The sequence below is a fragment of the Girardinichthys multiradiatus genome, chromosome 9 (genome assembly GCF_021462225.1).
Source record: "Girardinichthys multiradiatus isolate DD_20200921_A chromosome 9, DD_fGirMul_XY1, whole genome shotgun sequence".
Taxonomy (NCBI): domain Eukaryota; kingdom Metazoa; phylum Chordata; class Actinopteri; order Cyprinodontiformes; family Goodeidae; genus Girardinichthys; species Girardinichthys multiradiatus.
Window position 1 is genome coordinate 41151877 of NC_061802.1, and position 25187 is coordinate 41177063.

The window sequence follows — 25187 nt, forward strand, 5'->3', positions numbered from 1 at the left end:
TATAAGACTCTATAAAACATAGCTGTTAAGTTTTGCTGAATTACAAAAATAAACTATGCTGCACACAACTTCCCCACTGCTGTTCCTCTCTGCAAAGGTATGTTAATAGCTTTGCAGAGATGTTGCTGCAGTGATGCTGCTGCAGTGTTTTCAGTCAGCTGCTTGATGATTAAGCAAAGAAGATGTACAATCAATGCAAAGACTTCTGCAGTGACACAAAGGCTGTGTTAGGTTACTTTGGTGTGAGAAAAGGAGGAAAACAATGAGTAAAAGCATCTTATGCCCACTGTTAAATGTGAGGGAGGATCTGTAATGGTGAGGGCCCGCTTTGGATTGCATGGCATAATGAACTCTGAAATGTTAAAACATTTAAAAATAGATCTGCTGGTCTATACAAGTAAGCTGAAAACAGGTCAACCAGCAGAATGATGATCTAAAATCAACACGGAAATGGGTTACCAAAAACAAAGCCAACTTTGTTCCATTGCCATCTCCGTGTCCAATATTAAACATTTTTATAAACCACATCCTGACTGAAGCTGACCCTTTGACCTCTTAAAAAGTACTTGCAGTTTATCTATTTGATGACTTCTGTTTATCCACCGGCTTGCTGAGAACTGATTACAACTGGGGAGCTTCCTGAGCACATGTCTCAAATTTGAATGTCACGATTTTGAGCAACTTTGTTATATGTTACCCCAAATCCTACTCTTTAGTCATGGCAGTGCTCTTGGGCAGATCTTTTAAGAAAGCCCACTCCCTTGGATGAACAGCAGTCCCACACATGGGTTGTATCAGGATGCTTCACTGTTGGCACGACACTGGACTTATTCAGCTTTTCTTGTCAGAACAAACAATTTCCCAGATGTCCCAAACAATGGGAAGGGGTCTGTTTTCCATCTTTGTCCTTCTTGTAGAATTTCAGTCTGCCATCTTGGACATACAGTAATACACTGGTGACCTGTCCACAGTGTACACACCTATGGCCCAATGTGTACTGAACATAAACAGCAGCTCCCCCTCAAAAACACTGAAATGATAATTGGGTTTAGACAATGAGAGGATCTCAGACACGATTGGCTTCTTGGCTACAAAACTCTAGTCAAAAATGCTCCCCACAGTACGTGCAGATGCACCTAAACCCACCATGTTGAACAAGCTCTGCACTGGTGGCAACAAGAGTCTAGTGATCCCTGGGGAGAACATCTTGGGACATGCTGCCCTTCTTGCATCTTAAAAAACCCGAATACTCCTTCAGTGCAACTGAACCTCTTACCTCGAAGTTCTTCATCATCTGGAAACATATTCTTTCAGTTGCAATATTCTTAGCCACAGTCTCCTGCATGTTATGTTTTTAAGTTTCACCTTATGATAAAACCATTACTGAAATATTCTTCTTTGATCATGGAAAAAACTGTAAAATGTTTTGTTAGCTGAAAGTGATATTTTATTTTAATAATGCTTTATGCACTAAATTGTTATGAATATGATAAAGCTGCACAATTATACAAAATGCAAATGTCACAGCACAAATTTAAGCTGCAAAGGTTTCAACACAACATTTGTGTCAGTGCAAAGCTGATATGATACTAGCATTGACCTTCAACAAGAAGGTCAAAACTAACAAACTGACAAAATATTAAAAAGTGTTGGTTTTACAAAGCCTAAGGCAGTGCGTGATAAAACAGACCTGAGGGAACGCGGGGCACCTCTCCCTGACTGGAGATGTTACTCCATGGGGTGTTCAGGGCAGCAGGGTTCTCCACATAGAATGCAAGCTGGTAGTCAACCTTTGAATGACAAATTATTATTAACATTTACACTAAACATTGCATGCATGCAAAAGTAATTGTGTAAAGAAGACGCTAAACCCTTACCTTTGACTTGGAATACCAGGTGAAGTACAGGCTGTTGGTCTCAGTGGGCACAGTCATGTTGAAGGAGAGAGCATAATGATTCACCACGTCATCTCGTACATAATACAGCTCTGCATCTAGACCTGTGGACAAAAGACATAAAATTATAGCTGATTGAAAGCAAATTCAAACACCAATATGCAATCAGTTTAAATTGTTCTATATCAAGATTCATAAAAAAGCTGGATTTTCCCTATAGCTTCCACTTTGGACCATGTTTTCTCTAGAGATGCCCAGAGAAATCAGCTAGTGGTCCGAAAACAATGATTTTCAGCTGAATTGGCACTTATCCATGACCAGCAGATTTGAACGTAAAAAGTCTGGTCTTTTTCCGATCCGTAAACACACCAGGCATAAAAGTTACCAGTTTACGCTGACAGAAAAAATATTTTTTGGGACATGCTGAGACATGTCTGTGGGTCAATCACGCTACCAAAGGCCGAGACTTCCAGCGGATAAGAGAAAGGCTACATCAGATCGAATTACAGCAAAGTTGCTCTGTTGTACCCTTTTACGATTTCAGCCTTCTGATGGAACATACTGGATAGGAACATGTTTGCAGCCTATTAAAAATCTAGGAGTGAAGGACATAATCCGATTTCTCTAGAGAATACCCACAGAGACTGCCAACCCGCCCCCAATTGCTAGTATGAAATGCTAAAGACTGTTTAAAATACCAACTATGTAATACTACTCACTGTATTTTAAATACACGTATAACCTTGTTTTACACTGCTGTCTCATACACACACAAATCTTCCAAAATCTGTTCCCAAAAGAGCAGGTGGACTAAGATGAAGTTGTTACCATGTTTTAGAAAAACAGTGATCTGATTGGTGCATCTTTTATTATGTCACAACTAGGGTTGGGCGTCGAGTCTCCATGGGAACAGGGACTAACATTACGATTCTCCTGTTCTAAGTTTTACATTTCGATTCCTAGGCTTGATACCTAGTCTGCCACCTGGAAGAAAAAGCCACCAAACACCAACAAAGAAGAATCCACAGGAAATGTGTGCTCAAAAATGAAGTGGGTGCAGCGGCAATCAGAGTGTGTCTAAGATTTAATAAAATAAATGACTCGTCGGCTCATCACTTGCAATGAGATTATATCATACGATGGAGGGTGCACGACCAACATGATAAAACACCTCTGGATTCACGATGTAGAAGAAACAGAGTGCCCCGTCTCTGGTGCACTTCCTCCGCTGCCTCTTTCTCCAGCTCCAACACTGAGCCTAGTACCACACTGGAGTCAGACTGAGGTAAATAAAACAATAAAATATGCCTTATACCGGAGGTGCCCACATCCAGTCCTCCAGAGCTACTATCCTGCAGCTTTAGCTGTCTGCCTTTTGCAACGCACCTGAACCCAATAAATGGTAATGGCTCGTTACCAGGCCTCTGCAGAGCTGAACAGGAGATTCAACCTTTGATTCAGGTGCGCTGGAGCAGATGTGCATCTAATAGCTGAAGGATAGTAGCTCTTGAGCACTGGAATGGGAACCCCTGTCTTATACAAACGCCCTAAAAAGGTGGGTCAAACACCCAGTTAATGTTATCCAGGGTATTTTTTCCATAGACAAACGACCTGAAATTGCTAACGTTAGCCTGGCAGGTGAACAAAGTGATGTTCTACTGCGTTCACCACAGCAACCAAGGGAAGGATGTTGGTGCAAGAAATTGAAGAGTGCCTCTGAGAGGTTACAGCATACATTGGAAAAATGTTTCATCCCTTTTCAGACGTGGAATCCCCAACATTTAGGTTGGTTAAGCACCCTAAATGTTCGGACTATTTAGTTAGCTAGCTCATTTAAACCATATAAACATTTCTGACCCTGCCTCTTCAAAGAATCGGAATTGTTTAAATTGAAACGATGTCCAACCCTAGTCACAATAAAAAGGATGAACCCTTGTTATTTAAGATTTCTGACTATCATCTACAAGTATAAAGAAACATTAACATATTAAAAAAAATGGTTTCTTTGCATAAAAAGCAGGGCAAATACTGTATACAGAAGAATGAAGGAAACTGTAGATTTAGAAGGCAAACACAAATCCACGAGAATTTAATTAATCCAACTGGTATGATGTTTCATAAAAAAAGGGCCTCAAAGTGATTCATCTGGGGGGTTTTTCTGCATCAAACAGCCTCATGTGCAGTGATGAAATTCCCGGTCCTGGCCTGAGGCCGCACCACACTCTTTGACGGTGACTGTCCGTGTATAACTTTCAGAACATCAAGTTTAAAGAGAATATTTAAAAATGGGCCCAGCCTCTTGCAATGCCTTCGGGGCTTTCTTGGAGCTTCTGCATATAACTGTCCCACACTGCCTCAGACAAAAGCATCCCTACTAATTTACCAGCTTTGAGAAGAGGCATGTGTTATATTAACCAGCACCTAACAAGCTCACATAGACAGACTCTCAAATTATATTTTGTGACTTTGTTCATTTTAAAGTAGAACACATATTTAATTTAAACATAGGTTTAAATTAAATATATAGGGAGATGCACAATTTGTAGAAGTAATATTCAAACACATTTAAACCTATGTTTTCATTCAGACATATATGTCGCACATGCTATGAAAAAAAAAACTGTCTGTGTGATAAATCATTTTTATATGTAGCACTCGTGCGACAGCTTTGCAAGCTGCCTATGTTTTTTTCTACAATATGGAAGATGCGACAGGTGAAGCCATGCCACATCACTGTATGAAGCCTATTGGGATAACAAAGTGTTACCTTATTAATGTAATTAGCCCTATTTTATATAAGTCCTGCGTGTTCGTCAGCAGTCCACTGGTAGACGTGTGCGCATGCGCTTCAGAAAATCCGGTGGAATTAGGAAGTGAGATTTTCATGCGGACAAAAGGAGCAATATTTTACACCTTTTAACCAATAATAAAAAAAAAAAAAACAGGCTCATCAAGAAGAAACAAAAACACTAACTGCACCAAGCCAAGGTATGTCGGAGAAGAAGGGAATAGTTTATACGTATAACAAGAAGCGGGATAAGGAATCAGACAACTCTTAGGTTGCGGTAAACACGATATTTAAAAACGACAATGTTAAAAAACACCACACGTCGCCACACACACAGATACACATAATTATGGCTGTATTATATGCATGCAAACTAAAATATTGCATTTCTCCAAAAGTCATACAGTACACACTGTAGTATGACAGAAATTGCACATTTCTTAATAAGTACTCACAAACTTATGTATTGAACAAACCAACACCAATATGAATAAATAAAAAGGTTATTCTGTTCACATTTTCACTGACAAACACGTTTCAAGATTTTTCTTGTTATTGTGTTTGTATTGTACACGTTACTGTTTGTCAGTGTGGTTAAGTAATTAAATGCACTACTTTTGGTTTTTAGAAGATATTTTTTGGAGATATTTTGTGCTAGTGCTACAATTTTTGGATGATACATCAAACACTGGCTTTGTGTCCATCTTGCTCAAAATGTTCTAAACATGGAAGCTGGAAAACACAAATTTAAAGGAAGTTTTTTTTTAAAGTGCCCATATAAATCCTAACTCAAGTTGCCTATAGATGGCAAACTAAAAGAGTTTGAAAACAGGGTTCAAAGGTGATGGCCACAGCAGCAGGGCAGTGTGTGTGTAACACAGGCTGAGAACAGGGAATAAGAGGTTCCTGAGGTAAAGGAAGTTTAACCACTGCGGTCTGATCCCTGATTCACACACAAGCACCGTGCTCTGGAATAACACAGCAGCGAAGGTATAAAATGTGCCTGTAAACAGAGCCACTGTTCGGTTAGTAAGTTCAGTCAAAGCATGGATAAACTGCACCGCGATACCACATTATTTAAGAGCATCTCCGATAATGACCGACTCCCAAAATGCCCATGGGAAATTACATTTTGGATTCCAAAGACTTTGCATCATGTTGTGTTTTCAACTCATTTCCATTTCTCTCTGCACGTGTCAAGTGATTTACAATGGCAAAGGAGGGGGTTGAAATAGAACCAGCACTAATTGGAAAATGCAAAATGTCACTTTTGATCACACAGCACAGGTGGGGATTGTCCTAGTTAGACTGGTCTACTTATCTCCTGATCAGCCACATTAATACCAGATCTGAGGATTACTAGGTACTGGGTTTAACTTAAACTAATTCCCCCACATTTCCAGATACCAAGACAATATATTTTAGAGCTGCCAAGTGTAATCAGTCTTCTGCCGTCAGCCACTAAGCAGCTTCACGGCAGTAGAAGTAGTTTGCTACAGGGCACATCAACATTTCTTTCAAGTGTTGGCAGGAAGAGAGGTTTACTCATTTTTCTTTCAGGTTCAGAAATTAAAAGCTGAAATAGATACTCTGGTGGTGAACCTCGTCATCACAAAAAAATGGAATGAACCAAACACATTCATTGATGCCATATGCAGACAGCTTTAAATTACAACAACAAATCAGTGCTAGGACCAGCTGCTTTCTACGTTTCGGTCTACATGTGGTGCCCTCTTACAAACTGTGGATGACGCTGAAAGTGCAGAACAAAAGAGGGCAGTGGTCAGGTCCAGGACAGGTACAACAAAGACCCCGTTGTGCACACAGTCAACACTCGACCTCTAAAAGCCTCCATCCCCGAGTGCTCAGCAGATTTACAGTCAGGCCGGCCTTTCGCTAGAAGGCCACTGGCCACAATAACTAAGGAGGCAGAAAACGAGGGTCGGCATGAAACTATCAGTCCGAGGCTCCAACAAACCCAAAGCAACATGAGGCAGGAGGAAAGCAAGCCAAAGACATCGGTTTGAGATAGTAAAGAGAGTGAATGCCTGAAAATTACCCTGATATTACAATGTCTACGATATCTCTACCTATGATAGCAGGCAAAAACTGGTTGTCTCACTGTTGTATTTCTTTCCCTAACCTACTGCAATGCAGTTACTTGACTTGGAGAAAATCTGCTTGTGAACATCTCTGTCATTTAGTCAGAAGCACTCACAGACCGATTAATCGATCAGCGAAATAATGGTCAGTTGGAGCCCTAATACCGACGAAACTATAGTGTGTTATTTTACTGCCTACTGATTTTAATTAAGTATTATGCTGCTACTAAGAATCTAGAAACGCCAATTCTTCTTTGAATGATTCATATGATAAAAAAAAAAAACCTCATCCAAAAATCTGATTGGAGGCTACGTTTATTTCATAAAGCTGCAAACTATGCAGCAGCTACATGTGTTTCCGATGGTCATGTGTTTCACAGGGACAGCTGATCCCATTAAGCGAGATGGCGAGAGAAAAATCTGAGCGTAAATAAACCCCAGAATGTCATGGGTTTTGACTTTTATTTAATATAAGTGATGCAAATTTGAACAGTGAGGGTGTCCTTAGTGAAGCAAAGGGTCAATCTAAGCACCTTGGAATGATTTTGTGCAAAACCACCATAATAACATTCAATAAAAAAAAATTCTAACTCTTGTGACCAGCGAGTTCTTTCAACTTGACATATCTGGCCCGCGTTGGAAAACGTTTAGACATCTTTGCTCTGCATTAAACCGATATAGCTCAGCAGAATAATGCAACGTCAACAATAACTGTGGAAACAGATGCTTTTGTGGTTCCTGAAATGGCTTTGCCCGCAGACATGATGAATGTTTATTATTGGAGCAACAGGCCGAAGAAACTACCTGAGTCACCAACTGGACACATGAGGACGAAAAAACTTACAAGCGCGTGCAATTATGTACCCTTAGTGGCTCGGAGCATCTGTATACACAGATTTCCAACAATCTTAGAGAGGAAACTAAGTCCTTCCTGTTTTTGATAATCCTGAAACACTTTTCTAAAGAACTCAGGACCTGGTGGGTTGCTGCATTCATAGCTAAGAACCTCTACAAGGAGCTCACTTGTCAGTTGGTTTAGTGTTGAATAAACATTTAGTAAAAACGTTCTGGATTACAAGCAGGCAGCTATTGCACTCAGGCACATTCTGAGTTTTAGGTTATGCTTGTTCTGACTCCAGTATCTCCTGAGAATAAATTAAAGATGAATCAGACATCCTGACAACTCGTCTCTGGATGCACGTATGAAAAGCTGTCAGACTGACTGTTAGCATTTTTATGGAAGGACCAGGTTTTGGAATAAGCTTCTGAAATATGAAAAGTAAATGACTTAAATGGTGTACATGTGCATGTAAGTGTGCACAGTTTTAATGAGGAAAACAAGGTGGGGTCGGGGGAGGCCTTGCAGCTGTTGAAAAAAGTCTGGAAAAGCCTGGTGTAACATGTGTATACCTCATTACTCTAATAATCCACTAATTAGTTGATACTAAACAGATCAAATCAGGGACGAGTCCTGATTGGCACTTCTACCCCAAGTATGTTTCAGTATCTACTGGAAAAATTAGTTGCATCTTTATTTGGACTGCATAAATATTCTTATTATAATGGGAATGAATCAGAGTCGCTTGTTCCTTCTCTACCTGTGGCTGGAAGAGGTGGCAAAACGTTGCTAGATACTTACCAGATATGCCACAAAGGCTCTGAAACAGGAATACTTTATTGTGCTGAGGGAATGCTCAATAATGGTGCACAGTTCTCAGTTCAAGCAATACCCCCTGACCAAAGCCTAATGCTGAGTATTTACAGATCGCCTGCAACAGCATCACCAGATGCTAAAAAAAGTCCTCGTTAAAAGCATCTTACAGTCAGAGGAAAAACACACATTCGGTCAAAATATCTGTGGTTTCCTTTGAATTACTTCAAAGAGACCGTACATCGGTTTTCTTCTTTTCTTCCTCTACGTGCCTGAAGGCCAGATAAGGATGAAAAGTTCGCTGCTGCCCCATTAAAGCAGCCTCATTCATACTGAAGAGGGCTCCCCAGTTTATTCCACAAATATGAGCTGGTTTCCTAAAAAAAAAAAAAAAAAAAAAAACTGGTCGCCTGTTTGTGTCAACATGGTTTTATCTGCAGGCGACGTCTCGAACACACTATCGTGCTCAGATATTTTTGGATGAGGTTTCTCATGGGCAGCTTTGTGTGGACAGGAGGCTGGAGTATTTGTCAAACGTCAAATATGTTTGTGTTTTTATAGTTTATAGAAGTGCTTTATAAAACATATCACCTTCTATAACAGCTACAGAAAAAAAAGGTTGTCAGTATCTTGTTTTACTGTTTACTTTTTGCCAGTATTTGCAAAGCCTAAACTTGAGCAGGAAAAACATTTTAAGATAATTTGACATGAAATATGGAGAAAGGACAGCGTATTTGTGATCCAGGAAGCCAGTAGCACACATAACGGGCTTAGGTTTTACAGAACCTGCTGTAAGTGCTGCAGCTCAAACAAAAGATGTGAAAGCAGGGGGCTCTTCTATTCAGCCAGAAGATCCTTGAAGAGTGGCATGAAGGAAATGAATGCTGCTGCCAATCACGCCTCACAGTTCACAGGCTCTTTTCAAAGCTCAGGCTTTGCCTTTCAGCTCTCTGGAGGAGGAGCGGGAGGGAGGGAGGCTACTCAACATGCCCTGAGCTGTTCACTAGGCATGGACAGTTTGACTCAGTATTTTTTCAATTTGAGGGCTGAACCAAAAGGCTCATGGGGGATTCAAGCATGAAATACCTGGTAGAGCATCTGACAGTAAGAAACAGTATTTTGATCATTAAAAGCATTATTTTATCACCATTAATCTTGAAAAGAATCAGATGTTCAGGCAAAATAAAGAATGGAGGAGTCTTTTTAAAGATGTGAAAAATAAAAGTCCTCTAGACTAAGACAGCAGCAAGATGAAGCATTTCTACAGCATTTTAACATGTTTCTAAAAAGCCTGGGGATGTTTTATAAAAACATTCAGTCTTTATTAAGGGTATAATGGTGCTTGTGTTCTAGGGCTGAACAATAGTAGAAAATAACCCAACGGCATCATTACTGGTAAATATTGCTATAGTGACATCAGTTGCAATGAATCCACATTTTCACTCTGGGCTTCCAACCCACTGTCTTAGCATTATTACATAGAACTGCAAAGTGTGAGCTAATAACACTTGAAATACTGGAAATTGTGATGATGATATGTTGTCCAGCCCTGCTGTATCCATACAGAGCGTTTTTAAAAACAGCCTCTCGGTAACAATTCAGATGGGGCCAAAGGGAACTGAAACAATAGGAGCCTTTATCCACCATATTCCTGGCGATGATGCTGGAGGATTGGTAATGTTAGCTACTTAGGGTATCATATAAGCCACTGCAGCAAAGCACTTCGTTTTGGTATGCAATGAGCTGTATGTTTGAAGTAACTGGTTAGCAGCTAGGCTAAATTCGTTCTTTTTTGCCCAATGGACATTACCTTTAGGAACTTAGACACGTCTCAACATGCCGACTTGTTGCACTGTTTGCAGCAACAACTTTAATCAGATGAAGCTTAGCTTGTGGCTTCAGCTGGTGCGTCTTAAAGATGAATTATTTCAAGGATCAGCGAATTATTGTTTTATCAGTTACCAAATGGTAAAGAATAAAGACGAAGATGGTTGAAGAGTCTAAATTTCGGGCAACCATTGAGTGTCCCGCAGCCCAGGAAGTATAAAAATCTTTACCTCTCTGCTTGGCATTTGATCAACCATCAAAGAAGAAATATCTGCTTCTGAAAAAATTAACAGCACTGCTGAGAGCAGATCAGATATGATTTTAGGTTGGTGATCAGAGTCCAATTCATCAAGTCCAACCATTCTTTGAAACATGAAGAGACTTTTAGAACAGTATTATAAGTTGAGATTTCCAGATGTTTATTAATCGCTTTAGGACTGCAAGAGACCAACTGTTTACATGTAAAAATGGTGGGCAGGAGGTTACTCAGAGCTTTGAACTTAACATTTGCGTTCTTTACATGTCTAACGTAATGTGGACAGAAGGCTCATTATTTAGGCTCAAACCCTAAAACAGTTAGATTACACTAAAGTGTTTGCACTCTGACCATCATACAGGTACAGTCGAAGTGAAAGCATTGATGTCTTTAATTTATGTAAAATAATTTATTACAAAGGAAGATCAACCTTTAAATCGGCTGCAATTAAAAACATATTATTAGACTAAAAGATTAAGTGCAACACTCTGGATCAGGTAAATGTAAACATAATTTCCTTTAAAGAAATGTTAAGAAATACTGAAATCAACAATTGTTCTTGACTCATCTAAAGCCTCAGCTATTGTCTTCTACACTGATGCTAATGCTGACTGAAATGCAAGAACAGCATCGTGTAAAGGTAAAGTTCACGTTCTTAAGGCGCACTTCAACAGTTGTGTTCTTTTTATCTACTTTAGGGGATAGTTATTGCAACGAGTTTTATTTGGTAACGATTTCTGCCTAAACCAATGTCTGCAGTTTAAAACAAGTACCTACACATCTTGGATTCACCGTACAAAACAAATGTACCAAACTGCAACTTAAAAACCAAAATGCTCTATGTACCAAATCATGAACACTCCTCCCCACTCTAATTCTTGTAAAACGTTTCCAACATGTTCAATCTAAAGAATGAGAGAAAAATTGTTTCTCCCACCATTCCCCTCTTAGAATCAAACCGTTTTTTTTCTGTCCATCATTTAAACCAAGTCACTGTAATCTCATAAATATCTTACAAATTCCATAAATGAATTTGTACTGAGAAACTGAAGCACAATCCTAACAAGGCCGAGCTGATGTGGGAGATGAGAGTAGAAAAGCAACATCCAAAAATCCAACAGGTCAAAGGTTCAATACCTGTTAGTCACATGTAAAAACAATTAACAACAATTAAAAACAACCTGCCCCTCCATCCCAGAATACAGACTGCAGACAGACTACACAAAACGCAGTTTCAGTTGAGGTATGATGTTTTCCTTACTGGGCCCTGGAGAGTCAGGCTATTTGGTAAAGTTATCATGCTAAAACAATCCTCAACAGGCAGTCCATCTGTTCCAAAAGCTGAAGATTTATGGTAAGACTGCATCAGCTAGAGATGTTTCCTTCTCAGTCACAAATAAACCTGCTATCTCCACCGTGACACTGAACGTACAGGAGAGGAGTAAATGTATAACTGACTCACAAAGCTTCACCAGTCAGTAAGTGTCTGACGCAAGTGTGGAAAGCATACATCTTTTGGACTGTAGCTACACTAGAGATAAGAGCTGAAACCTGGTATTAAACATGGCCCCAGACTAAAGGAATATCAAGGAGCTTAGCCACCAACGATTCTGCTTTATAACACAGAAAACTAACTAATTATGTATGCTATTTAGTTCTACCTTGTTAAAGAAAGCACATAAAGACAAACAAAACAATTTGGCAGTAAACTGGATGCTTCTAAAGGTTCTAAGGAGACAAAAAGAATGAGGAAAAACACTTCCAGCTAAACTGCATTATATACTACTACAGGCTTTCTGAAAGTTTCAATATGTTCAGACCTAAATGAATTTCAGCTATGGTATATGACTCACCTACTTTTATAACTAGGCTAGCTAACTTTAACGTCTTCCTACAGCATAGAGCATGCTTCATAGCAGTTACTGGCTAGGCATTTAAGCTAATTACTAAAATCCTGGTTTCTCCAGTCAGTCCATAACAAGAACATTTGGATCTCAGTAGTCTCAACATTCAATAAGACAGTTCCATCCATCCATTTTCTATACCGCTTCTTCCATACTGGGTCTCAGGGGAGCTGGTGCCTATCTCCAGCGGTCTACAGGCGAGATGCGGGGTACACCCTGTTGTGGTCATCAGTCCATCTCAGGGCAACACAGAGACACAGGACAACCAACCATTCACACCTAAGGGCAATTGAGAGAGACCAATTAACCTAACAGTCATGTTTTTGGACTATGGGAGGAAGCCGGGGTACCCGGAAAGAAGCCACACATGCAAGCGGAGAACATGCAAACTCCATGCAGGAAGACCCCGGCCGGAAGTCAAACCCAGGACCTTACTACAAGGCAACAGTGCAACCCACTGCGCCACCGTGCAGCCCATGGTAAGGCAGCTTTAGGAGAGAATTCTTCAGCCAGTTTGCAAGGAAGACTAAATGTCAGGAGGTGGTTTATTTTCAACACAGCTTATCACTTTCTTTCTTTATTATAGGGTCTGTAGCTTTGTCACAGGACAATAACACCTTGATCCCACAGTCAGAACTACAAATCCTGGAAAGGATGACTGCTGCACTTAAAAAAGACATAACTTAAATAAACCCAACACTGAGGATCACGCTTATGTACTGGTACTATGAAGCTGCTTATCTTTAGTCCTATTCTGGATATGCGAATGTACATGCAGAATAGGTAGAGTTAGAATAAGAACCAATCATAATGAAGAGGCAGGAAGAAAGCTGTCCACAAAAAAAGCTGGAAAAATGTCCAAATAAATACGCTCACCAATATCACAGCCAAGTGATCAAAGCATGAAGGCATCTAACAGATTGTTATTGAGCATCTTTACTGTTTTTAAACACTGCAGGTGTTCCTGTGGACAAGAGAAAGCTTCAATATCTGTAACTATCTGACTGTAAATTCTCTTTGCTCTAAATGATCCAACAAGCAGTCAGTCCAGCAGGAGATATTGTCAACACTCTTTTCTGTTTATAAATTATTACACAAACTGTGTTATGATTGTTATGATGCTGAACAAGATCTTTTTTATAACTGCAGACATAAATGTACAGACAATAAGACTCTGATAATGTATGATACGCTCTGCACGCATGCAGTCTTGACAAATGACTGACGTTTTCTGGAATTTTATTTGAGAACTGCAATTTGTTAGTTTCTGATCTTTCAGCTTGAACTGAAACTTGAACTGAGTATGGATCTCCGCAGCAGACATCTCTCTCGCAGAGATTTTCTGCTGAAAGTAGGAGAAAAAGAGATGATGTTCACTCACTACTGCTCTTTTTATTCTGCAATGTTCTCAAGTGGCCATTGGTTGAGAGGAGGTGCTTTCATGGTCTTGATCTCTACACTGGAACCCTAACCTCCTTCGGACGAGGTTAGATTTCCAGCAGCAAGTACCATAGATACAGACCCGGATAACAAGTGAACCAGCTTTGTGATGACGAATATCCTGAACTGAAGCTTACTTTATAATCTACTTACCCAACTTAGGCTTTATGGACTCCAAAAGTAACAGAAAATACAGCTAATTTTTGTTTCATTAAACATTCAGCAAGTGGTTTATTTGAATTCAAAGTTCATAATGTCTCGATAGTAGACTGGAAAACTTTATGCTTGAAAAACAGTCAGATTCTTGATCTCAGCCTCAAATCAGTAAATTGTTTTCATATGATGTGACATACTGGAAAAAATGAATTGTTTTACAAACAGCTGGTAAAATGTAGAGATGCGCCAATCAGGCATTGCTTTGGCTGACACTGATGTTTGGCTTGTATTAAAGACTGACCTGCCAATTCCAATTTTCTATGCTTTCAATGTTCTTTCCAAGGAATACAATAAATAGTTTATTTTCCGTTGAAGGGGACCTATTATGCAAAATTCACTTTTTGATAGTTTTTATACTTCTATTTGGGTCTCTAATGCTTTCACAAACAGTCCAAAAAAACCATTCAGTTGCTTTTTGGATAAATTTTTTTTTATTTGTTCTAGAAAACGCTAACCTGGCAATGTTACCCGAGTCCCGCCCCTGCTAGCAACTGAAGTGGAGCTCCACCCACATGATTTTCAGTAGAGGATCACGTCTCGCCGTCTGGTTTTACCTTAGACCTCCTTTACAATGGCAATCCTCAGAGGCAGATGTTCTGTTGTACGCTGCAAAGACCCATGTGTCCATGCACATTCTCCCGCTTTTGGATAACAGAGATTTGTGGCTTCATTTTGCTTTTGAGGGCAATTTTCCAGTCACATTGCTGAAGACCTCGGACTGCTTTGAGAACTCACATCAGTACACGCCAGGATTTGCAGAAAGACTAAAGAAAAATTCAGTGCCTACTATTTGTGGCAAATCTGCAGATGACAGAAATATAAGTACTTATAGTTGTGTTTTATATATTTTAAAAGTGCTGTTTGGGGGCGTGGCCAGATACAACTAATTTGCATAAAAGTGACAGAGCCCTAAAACAGCTCATTCTGAAAGGAGCTCAAAAAAGGGTAACTGCAGAGGTGAAATCTCATTATCTGAGAATTTGTGCGAAAAATGTAGTTAACATGTTTTGTACAGACCTATCCCAAATGTTTAAAAGGAATTATAATAGGTCACCTTTAAATGCTATTTAACAATGAAAAGTAATAAACACCAGACTCCTTCCTAGAGCTAGTTTTAAATGCAACGGACAATGAAGGGAAAACAAGATTATTATGTCAGAGCATTTGTCTCTTATATTTACAGGATCTTTACTAAACTCCAAAGAAATTCCAGCAACAAACTGCTGGAGCATTTAGACATACCACAAAACAGAACTCTGGTCTAGAAACCAAACTGTTATGGAGAACAAGAAGAAGCACCATTCAGATTACAGTTTCTCCAACAGCATTTTCAAGTGTGCACCAGTCCTCCAGGTATGTGAAAATATTAGAGTATTTGGATACATTTTAGTTATAGTAAGAGTAATTCCTGAAACGTTTTATATACAAGAAACATCAAAACATATTCCAGGTTTTTAAATGAAGCAAACAGAACTTTAAGAGAATCAGACATATTACAGTGTGTTGTTTATTTAACAGAAACTATAAGAAAACGTAGTAAAAACCAGCTGAACATGATTCAAATGACCTGAAGAAGTCATCATTGTCTTACATCTTCGAAGCTTGCCCAGTTTGGCCCAGTTCCAGCTCTTTTACAGAAACGTTCGTGGTTGACTAGGTGACTACAGGAAGCCCACCTCCTTTAGCCTAAACACAAGCCCATAGCACCAACCTTCCACCATCATACTACACAGCTGCTATAAAGTGTTTGTGTTGATAATCTGTGCTCATTATAGTCAAACCTTCTGCTCATATGTTCAAATGACATAGTTTAAGAAGTCATGTGGTTCATTCATATGCAGATTTGTAAACCTAAATCGTGGCAACATATTTTCAGAAAGAAGATGCTCCTGGCAACTCTTAAACAGCCACGCTTTATTCAGTCTTTTCCTAGCTGGACTTTTAATGAACTTTAAAGTACCATTTATTGACTTTTGAATCCCCGCAAACACCAGATGTTCTTTTTAATATATCTAAACATGTTAAGCATAAATACTGGATAAGGGTGCATTTTCCTTTTACAATGACGGTACAGGCTGATGTTGAATGAGTTTAGGCATCAAAGCAAACTAAATAAAGTCACAAGCAAACCAGCTCGTTTGATGGTTAGCAGCTCTGAATAACTGCCTTGTGACTGAATGAACTGGCCAACACAAAAGATATTGTTGCCGACTCATGACAAAAAATATTAATGCAGCTAGAGGTTGATGGCAAACTCATTTACAACAGAACTCAGGGAAAAGTATAAAGCCATGACATGGGCTTCCTCCAAAAACACATCCGACTTCACCACTTGGGTTTGTATCTTAAACTGCGGGGTGGCACCACCACTAAAAATCCTAAAGCAACGCATACACTGACCTAACCTCGGCATCCTAAAAGGAAAATAACTTCATGCCATCAAATGCAAAGAATCAACATACTAAGATAAATAAAAGTTCAATAAAGACTAAACATCCAGACTAATTCACGTGTTAACCAGTTTTGGTCTTATTCACACCATGGTTTGTGTATAATGACTGAAATGAATAAAATGGCTAATAAATATACACAAAGCAGTGTCTGCTGTGTTAAAACACTTGACCACGTCATAAACTTACCTATTTTGTAACTGAGGTTTCAAAAAGTATGGTTCAGAGGTTGTTTGAGTCAAGTATGGTTTTCGCTAGTTTTTCTCAAACATCAGATGACGTTTCTAATGACAAGCATCGAGGCCATTTTGTTCCTTCTCTTCACTAAATGTAACCTGAAAAATCTATTTTTATACATTATTTTTAAAACCTATATTTGTGAATAAAGGTTTTATTCTGATTTATGTGTCAAACCAACCCAAAACAGCATAACTGTGAAAGGGAAGGAAAAATTATACACTCTTAAAATTTTTTTTTACCAACAAAAACCTAAGAAGTGTGCCTTTGTACCAAGTACTACCAGTCAATATTTTAAATAAAGCCTTTTTTGTCACAATTACAGCTGCAAGTCTTCAGGTTATATTTCTGCCAGCTTATCTACCATCTGAGGTTTTTGCTAATTCTTCCTTACAAAACAGTTCAGGCTCAGTCAGACTGGATGAAGACAGTTTGATTAGCAATATTCAAGTCTTGGCCAGGATTCTCACTTGGATTTAGGTCTGGACTTTGACTAGGCAATTGCTAACAAATTAATATGCTCTCCTCTAAAAGATTTGATTGTAGCTCTGGCTGTATGTTTAGGGTAGGTGTGCTGGAGGGAGAACCTCTCCTCCAGTCTAAAGTCCATTGCAGCCTTACCCTGCTTCATCAATTATCCCTTTAAGTCTGACTTGGTTCTCTATCCCATCCCAAGAAAAGTAACCCCACAGCATGATGCTGCCACCACTAGGCTTCACCATGAGGACAGTATGTAATGTTTTAGTTCTACGCCACAATGTAAAAAATGACCAGAACGCCTTCTACATGTTTTCTGTGTCCCCTACATGTCAACTTGTGGCAATCTGCTAACTGGCTTTCTCTTTGCTACTCTTCCATAACGGCCAGCATTGTGGAGTCAATGTATAACAGTGTCCTCTCAACAGATTTCCCCACATGAGATGTGGATCTCTGCAGCTCCTCTAAAGGTACAATGGGACTCTTCGCTGCTTCTCTGAAGCATGCTCTTCATGCCTGGCCTGTCGTTTCAGGTGGATAACCATGTCTTGGTAGATCTGCAGTTTTGCCAAACTTTTTCCAAATTGGCATGATGGATCAAACAGTTCTCCAGGGGTATTCAGGGGTATCAAAGTAAAAGGGAACTGGTTCTAAATTCACACCACACTTTTATTTCACTTGCTACTTTTATGTCATCTGCTACTTTGTGTAGGGTCTATTTAATCAGATTTGTATAAAATAGACTGGAGTCTTTGCGTGTAACAGTATGAATACCTTTGCCCGGCACTATAAACACAGGCAGACATTCACAGCATCTGAGGACAGCTGACATTATGAGAAGGCCTTCTTACCTAAAAGCTTCTTCACCTCCTCCACGCTCATGTAAATGTTGACACTAGGGTTGTTGTTGATGTGGACGCCTGAAGGGCTGCTCTGACTGGCGAGGCAGCCGGCGCCTTCCAGCAGCAGCAGCAGGAAGAATCCCCCGAGCCTCCACAGCACCCAGTGAGGCCAGAATCGGCGCCCAGACGGGCTGCCAGAACTGAGAGTCACCCCCAACATAGCAGTGGTCGTCCGGCTCGCTGTTGTGTTCGCTCTTCACCAGTCGATAATGTCGTTTTCATCCGTCCGTAAAGTTAATCCGTGGAGGAAACATTACGAGTTAAATTACGCCGAAGCGTCCCTATTTGCTGTAACTCCCTTTGTCACAAATCTGTTTTCTGTCCTTTCTTACGTGCTGCTAAAGTTAGCCAGAGGAGGCTAACTTGGGTTCAGTTGAGCTAAGCTTCAGCGGTCAGACTGTCGTTCACCGTGTGAGCGCTCAGCTTTACGACGTTTTCCAGCCGAATAAAATACGCACTGGGTATCGCCACATCGATGCACATTGATATGAAACAACCGAAACAAGGAAAAAAGTAGCCGAAACCAGTAGACTAGCTGATACAGAAAGCTTTCTCCCTCCTTGGTCTGTCCTCCCGTCGCTTTTCCCTCACTAGCTCGGTTTTCACTAGGAACAGGGAGGAGGGGCCGCGGAGACGCTCACGGCTCCCACCGCAGGAGTGAGTGCTGCTTTCAGGTGCTGTGGGAAATATTTCCGAAGCCCGTCACATGCAGGTACGTTCGAGTTAAAACGAAACTCCTCAACTTCTCTGACGGTACTGTCTCGGTACACCTCAGTAAATTAAAATATGTGTTCCGATGAGGTTCGTTTGTCAGATTAAAAGTCCCTTTTGAAATAAACTTTAAGCAGGTAACAATCTATCTATCTATCTATCTATCTATCTATCTATCTATCTATCTATCTATCATCATCATGAATGTAACAAACTTTTTTTGATTATTTATACTTAAATGTTTACATTGATTATAGTTTCTAGGTGGTTCTTAATATTACCTCCTGAGTTTCTGTTTTCCTGGGGTATAAATATGACATCACACAGACGCTCATTTTTTTAGCCACTGACCAAAGTCTGGACGAGGACCCGTATTAGTATTGCTCCCACTTACAGAAGGATATTAAAAGGGATTAAAAACATCTTCAAAAGAACCGGAGCAAAGAGTGGGATCTGGTTTCCGTAACAGTCAGTGGCCATCAACATTTCAACTAGTATGTGGGGGTGATGAAAGCAAAAAGCCTTTTCTGTCCTACCATTTCAAATGTAAACACGTGGAGTTTGCTTAGCTCTATTGGTTTGGTGCTTTGGTAAGATAAGACTATGATTGATCTGCAACAAACACTCCAGGTGGGGTTGGCAAAAATGGGTGAAAAAGCACCTCATGCCCATTTTGAATATGAACATGAGGTGCAAATAAAAATTTGGTGACCCCCTACAAAAAAAACTGAAAATGGGTCCCCAATGGCTTTTTTACTGAGCTAATAAACCAAAGCACAGTGCTAAATAAACACATAAATGGTTCACCAGACACAAAATCAACCATCTATGGCCAACACAGTCCCCAGACCTAGAAATATAGAACTTTATTGCAAGATATAATAACTAAAAAAACAATAGACGCGAGAGACGCGAGGCCATCCCCCAGTGGGCCCACCACCTGCAGGGGGAACCGTGAGGGACCGGTGCAAAGAGGATTGGGTGGCGGACGAAGGTGGAGACCTCAGCGGCCCGATCCCCGGATGCTTAGGCTGGCTCTAGGGACGTGGAATGTCACCTCGCTGGGGGGGAAGGAGCCTGAGCTTGTGCGGGAGGTCGAGAGATATCGACTAGAAATAGTCGGGCTCGCCTCCACGCACAGCGTGGGCTCTGGAACCCATCTCCTTGAGAGGGGTTGGACTCTCTTCTACTCTGGAGTGGCCCACGGGGAGAGGCGGTGGGCTGGTGTGGGTTTGCTTGTTGCCCCCCAGCTCAGCCGTCTCGTGTTGGGGTTTACCCCAGTGGATGTGAGGGTTGTATCCCTGCACCTTCGGGTTGGGGAGAGGTCTCTGACTATCCTTTTAGTCTAGGGGCCGAGTGGTAGTGCAGAGTACCCTGCCTTCTTGGCGTCCCTGTTGGGGGTGCTGGATAGTGCCCCTCCCGGGGACTCCATTATTCTGCTGGGGGACTTCAACGCCCACGTGGGGAACGACCGTGACACCTGGAGAGGCGTGATCGGGAGGAATGGCCTCCCCGATCTGAATCCGAGTGGTGTTTTGTTATTGGACTTCTGTGCTAGTCACGGATTGTCCATAACGAACACCATGTTCAAACATAAGGGTGTCCATCAGTGCACGTAGCACCAGGACACCCTAGGCAGGAGGTCGATGATCGACTTTGTTGTCGTATCATCAGACCTTCGGCCACATGTTTTGGACACTTGGGTGAAGAGAGGGGCTGAGCTGTCCACTGATCATCACCTGGTGGTGAGTTGGATCCGCTGGAGGAGGAGAAAGCCAGACAGACTTGGCAGGCCCAAGCGCATAGTGAGGGTCTGCTGGGAACGCCTGGCGGAGCCCTCGGCCAGGGATGTATTCAACTCCCACCTCCGGGAGAGCTTCGACCAGATCCCGGGGGATGTTGGAGACATAGAGTCCGAGTGGACCATGTTCTCTGCATCTATTGTCGATGCTGCAGCCCATAGCTGCGGCCGTAAGGTCTGCGGTGCCTGTTGTGGCGGCAATCCCAGAACCCGGTGGTGGACACCGGCAGTAAGGGATGCTGTTAAGCTGAAGAAGGAGTCCTATCGGCTGTGGTTGGCTTGTGGGACTCCTGAGGCGGCTGACGGGTACCGTGAGGCCAAGCGTGCTGCGGCCCGGGCTGTGGCAGAGGCAAAAACCCGGGCCTGGGAAGAGTTCGGTGAGGCCACGGAGAAGGACTACCGGTTGGCCTCGAAGCGATTCTGGCAAACCGTCCGGCGCCTCAGGAGGGGGAAGCAGTGCTTTGCCAACACTGTTTATAGTGGGGGCAGGAGACTGCTGACCTCGACTGAGGACATTATCGGGCGGTGGAAGGAGTTCTTCGAGGATCTCCTCAATCTTGCCATCACGCTTTCTGTGGTGGAAACAGAGGCTGGGGACTCGGGGTTGGACTCTTTCATCACCCAGGTTGAAGTCACCGAGGTGGTTAAAAAGCTCCGTGGTGGCAAGGCCTCGGGGGTGGATGAGATCCGCCCTGAGTACCTCAAGTCTCTGGATGTTGTAGGGCTGTCATGGTTGACACGCCTCTTCAACATTGCGTGGCGGTCGGGGACAGTACCTCTGGACTGGCAGACTGGGGTGGTGGTCCCCCTTTATAAGAAGGGGGACCGGAGGGTGTGTTCCAACTACAGGGGGATCACACTCCTCAGCCTCCCTGGTAAGGCCTACGCCAGGCTATTGGAGAGGAGAGTCCGACCGATAGTCGAACCTCGGCTTCAGGAGGAACAGTGTGGTTTTCGTCCCAGCCGTGGAACACTGGACCAGCTCTATATCCTCTACAGGGTGCTCAAGGGTTCGTTGGAGTTTGCCCAGCCAGTCCACATGTGTTTTGTGGACCTGGAGAAGGCATTTAACCGTGTCTCTCATGGTGACCTGTGGGGATCGTTCCAGTGGTACGAAGTGGGGGACCCTTTATCAGGGGCCATCTGGTTTCAGTACAAGTGGAGGAGGAGTTTGGTCCACATTGTCAGCACTAAGTCGGACCTGTTCCCAGTGTATGTTGGACTCCGGCAGAGCTGCCCTTTGTCACCGCTCCTGTTCATAACTTTTATGGAGAGGATTTCTAGACGCAGCCAAGGGCCGGAGGGGGTCTGGTTTGGGGACCAGTGGATTTCGTCTCTTCTTTTTGCGGATGACGTGGTCCTGCTGGCCCCCTCTAGCCAAGACCTACAGCATGCGCTGTGGCGGTTCGCAGCCGAGTGTGAAGCGACTGGGATGGGGATCAGCTCCTCCAAGTCCGAGGCCATGGTACTCGACCGGAAAAGGGTGGCTTGTCCTCTTCAGGTTGGAGGGGAGTTCCTGCCTCAAGTGGAGGAGTTTAAGTATCTCGGGGTCTTGTTCACGAGTGAGGGAAGAATGGAGCGGGAGATCGACAGACGGATCGGTGCGGCTGCCACAGTAATGGGGGCGCTGTGCCGGTCCATTGTGGTGAAGAGAGAGCTGAGCCGAAAAGCAAAGCTCTCAATTTACTGGTCGGTCTACGTTCCTACCCTCACCTATGGCCATGAACTTTGGGTCATGACCGAAAGAACGAGATCACGGATACAAGCGGCTGAAATGAGCTTCCTCCGTAGGGTGGCCGGGCACTCCCTTAAAGATAGGGTGAGGAGCTCGGCAATCCGGGAGGGGCTCGGAGTAGAGCTGCTGCTCCTCCACATCGAGAGGAGCCAGTTGAGGTGGCTCGGGCATCTATACCGGATGCCTCCTGGACGCCTTCCTCGGGAGGTGTTCCAGGCACGTCCCACCGGGAGGAGGCCCAGGGGACGGCCCAGGACACGCTGGAGGGACTATGTCTCTCGGCTGGCCTGGGAACGCCTTGGGCTCCCCCTGGAGGAGCTGGAGGAGGTGTCTGGAGAGAGGGACGTCTGGGCGTCTCTGCTGAGTCTGCTGCCCCCGCGACCCGGTCCTGGATAAGCAGAAGACGACGAACGAACGAACGAACAATAGACCTAAGAGGTAAGCTGAGGAGAATAGAGCAGAAGGACTCTGGGTGATGAAGAGAAACTGCAGAAAGAGGAATGGTCAAAGATCCTTCTTTGCTCCAAGCTTGTGAAATCTTACAGGAGACGACTGTTGGCAAAAGGGAATTATACAATGTATTGACAACAGGAGTGACACCAGTAGTTATTATAAGTATTTTTTCCTGACATTAAATTTTGTCCCACTAAATAAATGTACTCAAGTTTAAGTTTGACTTTTTCCCATTAATGTGAGATTACGCTAACTGCAATAAAAGTTGAATTTATTTTTGTACCAAAGCTGTCAGAGCTTTCCACCTCTCACCATGAAATAGATTGCATAGGTTCTCACCCAGGATCCAATATGTTCCCAGTTCATGAGATTTATTTATCTCCAATCCAAAGTGGGAAAAACAAAAAAGCACACTGAAAAACTATCATAACATTTTATAATTTTTATTAATAAAATATCCACCTACAAAATGACCTATAAACACTATTTACAGAGCAGAGTAGCGAGCAGTGATGCCTTCTGAGACAGAGTCCGATATTTTACATGGAAAACACTTGGCAGAAGAGATCAGTTCATGGGCTGTAGTGAGAATACATTGTACATTTCCTGTTATTTCATAAGGACATTTAAAAAAAAAAAAAGGGAGGGACTCTGAGTATTCTGTGATTATTTCCCTGAGGGACAAACCTGCAGCTGAAGCACAAATAAAACCCTATCCTTGTGTCTCAGCATGGAAATGAGGTATACAAGGTCCCTGCTAATCCAAATTTACTTAAAGGATGTGTTTGCATGAAATATCAGCCAGCAAACATCATAAATAATGTGGATCATTTGTCCTTTGATTCCTTCCTTTTCCTGCAAACAAAATGTTGAGGATGAAGCTTAAAGCCATATTCAGATGAGTGAATGGTTGGTTGTGAAATGTTACAGTGGGTCTTGACAGAGATTCTCAGCACAAAAATGACCATAATCAGATACTTCAAGTAGATTATATACACCGACAATGAAGTTAGGAGGTTTTCCAGATGACAGTAATGACAGTTCTTCTATCAACATCCAGATGCTCTAGAGGAAAGAATGACAGAAACTCAGCTTGTTTTTGGGCTGATGGTTGAAAACATTGTGCTGTTCTTCAGTGGCATGCAGACATGATGAACTTACTGGGAAAAAAAATCTTTTACTGGTGTCTGTTTGTTCTTCTGGCTGTTAGGAAAGAAAATACACGTTAGATGATAATAAGTTATCTGTGAGCAGACAGATTGTTATCCTTACTTTGACTTTTCTTTGACAGCACCGGCTCACAAATCTCCCGGTAACAGATGTCCTGCTGTACTTTATATGTCCTTTTGTACCTGCAAGGAAGAAAAGATAATATTTACTGGATCCACTGGACTGCGCAAGTGTTTGCTAAATTAAAACTTCACATTCCTCACATCCCAGTATGAAGTGATAGGACTTACAGATAGTGGCACACTCCGCCCTCCCAGACAGGTATGCTTTTAGTTTCAGAGTAGAGTCGGGTACATGGGTGGGGTACTCGCTGGCACACTGTAAAACAGCAGACACATGAATTCCCTAAGAGTTGTCAGGAAGGAAAAGCCTGCTGGATGGTTTAGGGCTCTTGTGGGATGGAACTGGGCCCTTCTCTTTGGCTCATGGATGTTTTTTTAGGACAGGAATGTTTAAACAATCCCGACACTGGATATTTGGGTGTAGAACAAGATTTAAGGGGAGTAAGGGTATGTCCAGTGTCTTCATCAAAATGTTCTTAGAAGAGAAGTCAAACTCATAAATTCCCCTCTGTTTTGGCAGAACTGGATTTTAGTGAGGAGGTAAGAACGTGTGTTCCTTCACTTGAGTGTTATCTGGTCAGCAGCTGCTTTTTTAACACATTTTGATGCTTTTACTTTGTGCCTATTTTACTTCAGCAAGTTCTAAAGAACACATATGTGCATTGTTGTTTGCTGGTTCTTACATTTCTGCATGAAAGAAAACAAACCGCTGCCGTTGAACAGAAACCTTATATCTCCATAAATGTAACTTTTCTGGAAATGAAACAAAAACATCTTGCTTCAATGTTCATACTGTTTAATACAGAATACAAGGTCTTTTTGAAAGTTTTCACTGGATTTGTGTCAAGGAAATCCCATACGGTTGTAAAGGGAGACCAGTAGAGCTGATTTTCAACAGAAAATGGAGATACAAAGTTTTTGCAATATCTTCTGTTCTGAGTGAAGTTTTGGAACATTAATCTTCTGATGAAACTGATGGTGGAATCACTGGAGAATTGTCCCATTGACCAGAGGAAACTGTTTCTAATATTCTGCTTCCTTAGGACCTAT

At 42.0% G+C, this 25187-nt stretch overlaps 2 protein-coding genes across 2 annotated transcripts in view; both read right to left on the reverse strand.

Annotated features, from left to right (window-relative positions):
- The window catches only part of ryk (receptor like tyrosine kinase), a 54681-nt gene extending 35901 nt beyond the window's left edge, over positions 1–18780 (reverse strand). Inside the window, exons 1-3 of the mRNA XM_047375362.1 lie at positions 18095–18780; positions 1878–1999; positions 1691–1790 (exon numbers count right to left, since the gene is read on the reverse strand). Of these exons, the coding sequence (XP_047231318.1) occupies positions 1691–1790; positions 1878–1999; positions 18095–18305 (433 nt within the window). The 5' untranslated portion in view covers positions 18306–18780. The remainder of the gene's footprint in view (positions 1–1690; positions 1791–1877; positions 2000–18094) is intronic.
- Positions 18781–23272: 4492 nt separating this feature from the next.
- The window catches only part of sned1 (sushi, nidogen and EGF-like domains 1), a 49560-nt gene continuing 47645 nt past the window's right edge, over positions 23273–25187 (reverse strand). The window contains exons 28-31 of the mRNA XM_047375952.1: positions 24306–24393; positions 24118–24197; positions 24007–24048; positions 23273–23910 (exon numbers count right to left, since the gene is read on the reverse strand). Of these exons, the coding sequence (XP_047231908.1) occupies positions 24023–24048; positions 24118–24197; positions 24306–24393 (194 nt within the window). The 3' untranslated portion in view covers positions 23273–23910; positions 24007–24022. The remainder of the gene's footprint in view (positions 23911–24006; positions 24049–24117; positions 24198–24305; positions 24394–25187) is intronic.